The 9,082-nt window shown below is 30.6% G+C and overlaps 1 protein-coding gene across 1 annotated transcript in view; it reads left to right on the plus strand.

The window, feature by feature from the left end:
• LOC111636643 (flocculation protein FLO11-like) overlaps window positions 1-9,082 on the plus strand; it is a 93,831-nt gene that overhangs the window by 81,070 nt on the left and 3,679 nt on the right. Inside the window, exons 3-6 of the mRNA XM_023381923.1 lie at window positions 1,536-3,133; window positions 3,206-3,334; window positions 3,427-3,661; window positions 3,727-3,927. Of these exons, the coding sequence (XP_023237691.1) occupies window positions 1,536-3,133; window positions 3,206-3,334; window positions 3,427-3,661; window positions 3,727-3,927 (2,163 nt within the window). The remainder of the gene's footprint in view (window positions 1-1,535; window positions 3,134-3,205; window positions 3,335-3,426; window positions 3,662-3,726; window positions 3,928-9,082) is intronic.

Genomic DNA, 9,082 nt, shown 5'->3' on the forward strand with positions numbered 1-9,082 from the left:
GTGTTGTATTATCATTAAAAGACAAATTAAAGTATTTGTTTCGATTATCCGGATTTTTCCTCATCCGGACTACCTTCATCCCCAATTAGTCCGGATAATCGAGGTTCTACTGTATATAAATAAGTCAGGTAGACACTATATTCTTATATATTAGTAAAAAAATAAGTGATACACTTATGTTCTTGCTAATTTAAAATTATGTAATTTTTTATTATATATATATATATATACACCCCTTTCTCAGAAAAGTTTCAGGACAAAGCTAGTAAAAAATATAATATTGCAATTACCAAGTAATGATCCTAACTCCTGTAAAAGTAGCCCCTCGGCTATCTATACACAATTGCCAACGTTTTTGGAGGTCTTGGAAGCAAGCAGAGAAAGCTTCAAGTGTGATGCTTGTTAGCTCATTTGTCACAGCTCATTGGATGTCTGAGATATCTTGACGAAATGTCTCTTTCAGTTGCTTTTTCAATCGCAGAAACAAGAAAAAAAAAATCACATTTTTCTGACAAAGAGTTGCAACTGAAAGGGACGATTCGTTAAGATATCGCAAACATCTAATGGGCTGTGACAAATGAGCTAACAAGCATCACACTTAAAACTTTCTCTGCTTGCTTCCAAGACCTCCAAAACAATTGACAATTGTGTGTAGATAGCCAAGGGGCTACTTTGACAAAAGTTAAGATCATTACTTGGTAATTGACTGACAAAGAGTGTATATTAGTTTGATTTTGTAATTTCGATATTTAATATTTTTATTTATTCCCAATGATAGCCGTCTCATTATAATAGCATTTAGTAATTAATATATAGTTTAAAATTACTCTATACACATTATGAAATTTTTAATTAAAAAAACCTTAATTTTTTAAAACTAATTAATAATAATTTAGTTTAGTTTTTAAACGTTATTCAAATATAAATTTTGTGAAACAAAGCTCATTACTACAATACAAATAGATATAGCCAACCGTCAAACCTCGATTTAGTGCCACACTACTAGATCCAGTGTTGTACTAAATAATGAATATATGTAATAATGAGAACTTCACATAAGCTTGAAAGACACATCATTAGGTAATAATAATGTCATTTGATATGCAAACTTAAATGCATATTAAATGACATATTTATTCAGATAATGAAAAACTCTACATTTAACACACGAGGGAAATCCGCTCACGAATATTCGTTAGCGTTATTTTGAAGCGTGCTATATCGAGGTTTGTAATTGAAATAATAAGTCTATTTTTATAAATATTGATTATAGTTTCCTATAGATACTTACGAGTAACAATTTTATTGTTTGTGTTTATTGTATAGAGACTGTACGTACACAAATTTTTTTATAATATTTAATATTGGTAATAAAAAAAATTATATAAAAAATTTCAGAAAAGAAGTAAAATTTATAGCTTCTTTTCATTAAAATTCTAAATTATTTTCATAAATTTCAATTATCTATCCTATCGTAATTTAGTATTGCGTTACGTTAAATAATAAGCATTTTAATCTTTTTCGTGTTACTTCAGGCCAAACTTCGAGTGATTCAGAAACTGGAGTAAGCTTTAGTAAATCCGAACCTAATTTAGAAAAATTCATTGAAGCTGGTACGAGTGAAGAAGGAACAGAAATTGACACATCAAACATATCATCTGTAACTGATCATACACGGGAAGATAGTTCCATTGGAGTTGATTATGAAACAGAAAATGATGATTCAAATTTATCTGTTTGGAAAATAAGTGATGATTCAAGTCTGAGCGAAGATGAAGAAAAAAAAGAACCAGTTAGTACTCAATCTGTACGCAAATTTGACTATAAAGAGAAAGATGTCGATACTGCAAATGTAGATAAAAAATGGATTGTTCCTGTAATAAAATCTAAACTTTCGACTAAAGCAAGAGATCACTTAAAAACTACTAACGTTCTCGGATATAAGAAAAATGAAATGGCAACATTAAAAACTATTGAGGATCCTCGTAAAATTCAACATAAACATGATAAAGCCGCTTCTGTTGCAAATAAAAGTGATTTTGGAGAAGAATCTTCCACTACTATAAGACCTGCTTTAAAACCTGAACTTACCATTTCTAAGAATTTGAATTCACTTGATTTAGATGTTAAAAATACAATACCTTGCAAATCTGAAAGTAATGAAGAAAGTGTTTTATCAGGAAGAGATGAATTTGATACAGAGTCCAGTTCTATTGCAAATGCAAGCATATCAAATTTGGAACAATCTGATGACATCATATCTTCCGAAACTAGTATACTTACTTCCCCTGAAACTTTTCATGAAAGACAAGTCATAAGAGAAGCATCTGATACCACAAATTTGAAGATAAAATTACAAGAAGATAAACAAGATAATATAACTTCTAGTTGCATAAGAGATGATCTCAAATTAGACTGTACAGCTAAATTCGATGAAACTGTGGAAACTGAAGTTTCTGCTATCTCCAGTTCAAGTGTAGTCAGTTACAAACAGGAAATTGCTTCCACAAGCCCAACTGTAATTGGAACTTTAAAGATTAGTAATCTCAGCTCGTCTCCCAGATCTATTTCCGAGAATAAAAAATGTGTTGTGAATCCTTCGTCCAGATCTGACCACAAGAAAGAAACTTCTCCCGCGAGCTCTCCTCCACGTTGTGATAACAAGAACAAAACGTCATCCTCCACAAGTCCGTCTAAATCTGAAAGCAAAAAAGAAAAGTCTCCCAAAAATATGTTTGCTAAACTCTGTTACAAAAAACCATCTCCAATAAGCTCATCTAAATCTGAAGAAAAAACGAAGAAATCTCCTACCAAGTTGAATAAATCAGAATGCAAAAAGAAATCCCCAACTTCCTCTAGTCCAATCAGAAATGGGAGCACGCTAAGAACTTTCGCTAATCTCTCTCTAAAACTTGCTGCAGTTGCGATTCCTACTAGATCTACTAAAGATTTGTGTATGCAAATATTGAATGATCCGGTTCAAAGCTCTAAAACAAGCAAACAGAAGCAAGATGAGGATGATTACTTGCTGCTAAGTGAAGACATAGGTGCAATCCATAAAGGTATAGGAAGATTATCACCACAGAAACAAATGAATTTCAAATCTAATAAATTACTAAATCAATCGTTAGAGGTAAAGAAATGTTTTTAATTTCTCCACTGGTTTCAAGAAATAATATAAAATTTTATATATTCTACTTTTCAGATGTTTGGCATAAATTTATCAGCAAGAGGATTTGAAACGTTTAAATGGCTATTAAATGCTGTAATGGTAATCAACATGGAAGAAATTTTATCTAATCATTATCTAGACAGTTTGAGCTATGCAAAAATAGTTAAGTCTGCCTTTAAATTATGGAAAATATTTTTTTAAATACGCAAAGTACTTTATAAAATTCTCTTCTTAAACTTTTTTCCTTTTTAAAGATAAAACTGGCAAATAAAAATTTGTGTAAAGTGGCATTAATCGATTTTCCTCGTTATTACCACAAGAGAGAGGAGGGGTTTTATTTTCCAATATTTAAACTTCTATTAAAAGAAAGCGGTTTGAAAGACTTTTTTGATGTTATAAAAGACAATTTGGTACCCGTGATTAGTACTTTTAGGATATCTATGCTTGGACTTTCGATTCGTCAACTGAAGGCTTTTATTTTTTTAGGGGGTGAGTTACTTTGAAATAACAAGTACTTGTAATTACTGTAATGATTTATATGTCTTTTTTTTTAGATGATGATTATGATAAAGAAATCAGAACTTTGAGGACTCGTATAGGAAGAGCAGGAATTCCTGATGAAATGCAGGATGTAATAAGGCGAGAGATACAAGAAATTAATAATCGCATCAAAGTTGTAATGAAATTTATTAAGAATTCGAACGTTTTATATTATTGCTACGATGTAAATATAATCGTGAATGATTGTCTTTCAGGTATAATTGTTTTGTTTTTTTTTTATTTACAGCAATGAAATTTTAAGAAATTTCTAATGAAAAATCTATTAATTTCTGTTCATTATTTATTATTGACGGTTAGTACTATCAAACACTATAAATTACAATACAGGACACTCAAACGAAAATTTGTGACATGCGATTCAACGCCTCTACACAAAAATGGTATAAACAAACTGCAATTGTTAAATGTGTGATTGCATTTTTATGCAATCAAACATTTAAATGATGGCAAAATTTGTGCTACGTTTTAGATGCAATAACTATAATATACTTTTTAATCAAAAATTTTCCAAAGGATCCTAAAATTTGTATGTAATTATAGAAAATTGTGTAAATTACGATTTCATACTTTATTGCTATATCATTTTAGTAATTTTTTACTTGTTTCATTACAAGACTTTCATTAATACATAGGCCTATATAAAAACTGCCTGGATAATTGAGATGGTTAAGGTATAACCTACAGTTCTAAATCACCTAGGATCAAGTGTGGGCGGAATCTCAAAAAAATTTTATGGGTAACATGTCCCGATAATGTACTGTACAGTATTTTTCATTACTCGGCCAGGCAGAAATTACGAAGGGCCGAGGGGAAAGTCCATTTTTGTGTCTGTGTGTGGTCATTATTTTTGCCCATATGGCAAAAATAATGACCACACACAGACACATTAANCAACCCCCTAATAAATCATACAACGGCGCAGTGCATTTTAAACCAATGGGAGCACAGGTAGCATCCTTGGCATATCAGATGACGTCACTTACGTACATACTATCTTCCAAACTTACATAGATGTACTCTTTTAATCGCTTCTCTAGTATAAAGGTTGGTGCATTACATTTTTCAACTACCGGTCTAATTTCCTTGTTTTCCTTGTGCGTTTTTGCAAATGCAAAGATTCTTGATATTCGGGGGCTAGGGTTATGTGACTTTTTTAAGAATGTCAGGTACTTTGCGAGTGGTGGTTTTTCATGGTTTTTAACTTTGTTGTTCGTTACCGTTACAATTCTTTCGTCTACAATGTCACATTCGGTCTTCTTAATATAATCTTTAATGGCTTTATTATTTCTTCTTTTCATAATCACTATTTACTTGGTCTTATCAGCTTTTGTTAACACTAACTGATTTTTTTTGTTAGCCATTCTTTTGTATACTTTATATTTAACCTTTCCTTACATTCTACCTTGTGCCTTTCCTTTTTTCTCAATGCCATCCGCTATCTGAAATAATCCCTTTCAACTTTATTAAGACCGACCATCCCTCTTTCCATTTCAGCCATCGTAGTTTCCCAATTGCTCTTGCCATTTGGAGCATAACTGGGTCCATTCTTTAACACCTTCTCTGCATTTTTTGGTATGTCAATCTGATCCCACATAATATAAGGTGTTCTTTTTTGTTCCTGGGAGCTTGTTTCTTTAAAATCCACCCTATTTTTTGAAATATCTCTTTTCCAGGGTATTCATTACTCGGTGCGCTAGTCTTTCTACCCTACCATTAATTTCTTTTAACCATCCGGGATTTTTTTTTGGTATATTGTGTCTTGCAACTCAGTGCAGTCCTTTAAAATTCCATATTTCTTGTTTTTTAAAAGCCTAACTGACATATGTAAACATGCCTCTTGGAACCTTCTCTTTAACGCATTGCGCTCTAACGGGATGCTAATCCTGTGTATGGACATTGGAAACCTTTTTGTCAGCACATTCCTTAAGGAACTTCAACTTGCAGTTAGTCTTAACTAGCTTCAATACAAACTTTCTGTTAACTTACACCCGTTGGCCGGTGCCGCCATTGAAACTATCCTCACCTTCTCAGCCGTATACTTACAAATATAATGAAACACCAAACACTTGCCGAGTTTACTATTAATTTAATATTGAAACGCTTTCAGCCTATTTTAATAGGCCATCCGCAGGATATTACCGTTCTACAATCGAACAGAATGCTTTTCGAACATTTTTTAAATTTAAAATTTTCTAAAATATTTTAGAAAATTTTAAATTTAAAGAATGTTCGAAAAGCTTTGTGTTGGATTGTAGAACAGTAATTTCCTTCGGATAGCCTATTAAAATAGGCTGAAAGCGTTTGAATATTAAATTAATAGTAAGCTCGGCAAGTGTTTGATTATATTTATAACGTTTAAAATAAAACTTTTAAGTTAAAATAAAACTTTTTTAACTTATTATTTTATATTTCTTGTGTATCTAGTTAGTGATAACAATTACCTATCAAATTTACTGTTTTAATGCTTGTTGTATTTTCCATAGCAATCATTCGACGAAGTCCTCTCGCCGCCATTTCGTAAACAACATGTATCCATTCTGGACAGAAGTCGCTCGCGTGTTGGACGCGTATACAAAGGTTGTTTCCGCTAGTGGTCGCTGGACGCTGCCACGTAGGACATAGCCTTACATTGTTGTATTTCATCAAATAAAACCAAAATTTATCCAATTATTTTATTCCTCTGTTTTTATAATGTAAATTATAATTCTGTTTGCCCTTCTATCCGCGCTTGTTTATAAGTTTTTGGATTGCTCTTCGTCATCTCATTCTCATCCTCCTATTTCATAAGGAAGTGTGAGGTTGATTCTACGACTTTCTTTTTGTTTATCTTGAAAGAAGTACCGGTTTCTACTAGAAAAAACATTTAAAAAACGATATAAAATAAAATAGTATAATTTAGAAAAAAATTATAAAATAACTGTATCTTAGTATTAAAAAATTATCAGTTAAGTATTTTATAATGTATTAACGAAAAAAAACTATGGTTTTTTACCTATGTAAATGTACAGAATTCAATTATATGCAAATTAAAAATGATTTTGATTACAATTAAATTAAAGTGATTAATTACTAAACCTCAAGTGTTTAATATAATATATCAATTTACAAATTACACACTAGAAAAATAAATTTCAAAGCAGTAAAAAAAAAAATATTTTTAACAAAAGTATACGAACTGTGAAAACGTCATTAGGATTGCAGTTTGGATTTTGTACAAGCGTTCAATTCTTATTGAAACTTTCTCAAAAGTAAATAGAAAAATTACTGGAAGTTAAATAGTATGTTTAAATTATAATTAATATAAATTTTAATTAATTTACTTAACGAATAATAATATTTTCATATGAAGTTCTTAGTGAACACGCTCCGATGGAACGAATGCCATTGGAGTGTTTCTACACGTAAAATTTACAAAAACGAAATTAAGTTTTGATTTTATAAATTTTCTACTTTAAATTTTAATTAAATATCTATTACAGTATTGCAAAATTACAATGGATTGGAAAATATTAGAATCAGTAAGTAAAATCGAAAAAAAGGATAAGTCAGATGAAGATGATTCACCAGAACGGAAGGAAAGAAATAGGAAGTTCCGTTTGATGCAAATACCTCCTGAACCTATAGTCATCCCCGAATTATCATATTCGGTTAAGGAACGAATAGAACGATACGAAAGTTTTAAAAGACAAGAATCTTTATCTATTTTGAAAAGATCTCAATCTGCAAAAGATGTTGGTAAGCTCTAATTTAATTTCATTTTAACGTAAAATATTTAGAATATAAATATTAGAAATATACTAGAAACTAGATACACTACCCGTAGAGTACATAGCGTACTGTACAGTACACTACGGGTAGAAGGAAACTTCTATTGCCTTTTTATTCCGTAGTGTAAGAGCTACGTGATGACAAATCATCCTCATACAAGATAATATAAAGGAAGATTGTTTTTAAAACAATATGTTCTCTTAAATTAATCATTAAAATAAAAATTACAAAATTCTTTGTTGAATTTACTTTTATTAATGCAATTTCTGAATTACCATCTTGTGCTGCTGTTTCATAAGAATAACAACTCTTTCAACTGTTTCGTATAAAATTACAAAACAGTTTGAAAGAATTGTTTCCCCCACTTCATTTTCTTTGTAAATTCGAAGTAAATTTCGAGAATTTCAAATACAGCACTTATAACATCCAAAGGTTTCCTACGACGATGATTATATTCGCTTAACACATTGAATTATTTTTATTATTTTAAAAAATGTATCATATAGTTTGATTTTTTTATACTTTGTTGCATTAATGTATGAAAAACTTATTTCAAGTGCCTTTTTATCCTTTTTTTATATTTTTGTTAATACATTTTAATAGTCATTTCATGAATATTTGTATGAATTTCCAGTTTGTCTCAGTGACAATGAATCTTATTTCGTTTATATATATATATATTATATATATATATATAATTCCTGTAAAAATGGCAAATTTTAATAAAAAGTAATCAGGAGCACATTGATACATTTTTGCTAGTACTTTCATACACAATTATTTGAATTTTCTGTTACTAAAACATGACCATGAATGGTCATGTTTTAGTAACAGAAAATTCCAATGGTTCCAGTCCCAAGGTTCCAATGCCCAATGTAAATATCTAAATACGAATATAGGCGACGTACTGTATGCATTTGTCCTATATTTGTAGAAAGTGGCAGACTTACATGGGCTTCAAACTTGTGATTTGCCAAGTTTTTTTCTCGTTTTTCTATCATCTGCTTAATTAATTAAAATACCAAATATTACAATAGATCATCTTTTTATTAATCTGTTAAAATTTCCTCTTCTCTCTGTCTCCTCCTATCGAGATTTCGAAGAATATAGTGCCTTCCTGAATTATTTAAGTTGATACAAAGTACAGTGAAACCTCCATTATCCGGATTTTCGATTATCCGGATTGTTCAAATTAAACAAAAATTTTACGAATTTGCTGATTTGCACTTGGCGAATTACGACACTGTTTATGTACATGATGGAATGCATAACTTTTTTTGTTTCAACAACGTCTCACCCAGCACAGTAGTCGTAAACTCTTAAATATATTTTACGTAATAATAAAAATATAACTTGACACACGTATTTATAAATAATATATATTCAAATTACATCATTTCTACGACCAAGGGCGGCGTAAGGCATGGACGATGTGGGCCACCGCCTATGCCTCGCGGTCCGAAGGGCCTCGCGCCTCGAAGGTTTATGCATTACTTAAAAGCCGTGAACGCGACGAAAAAATTTTACTCGTCATAAAACGATAAATAGTTTGTCAAATTTTTATTCATAAAAATGCAGTTT

The sequence above is a fragment of the Centruroides sculpturatus genome, unplaced genomic scaffold (genome assembly GCF_000671375.1).
Source record: "Centruroides sculpturatus isolate CEXI.00-Female unplaced genomic scaffold, Cexi_2.0 scaffold685, whole genome shotgun sequence".
In the NCBI taxonomy this organism is placed as follows: Eukaryota; Metazoa; Arthropoda; class Arachnida; order Scorpiones; family Buthidae; genus Centruroides; species Centruroides sculpturatus.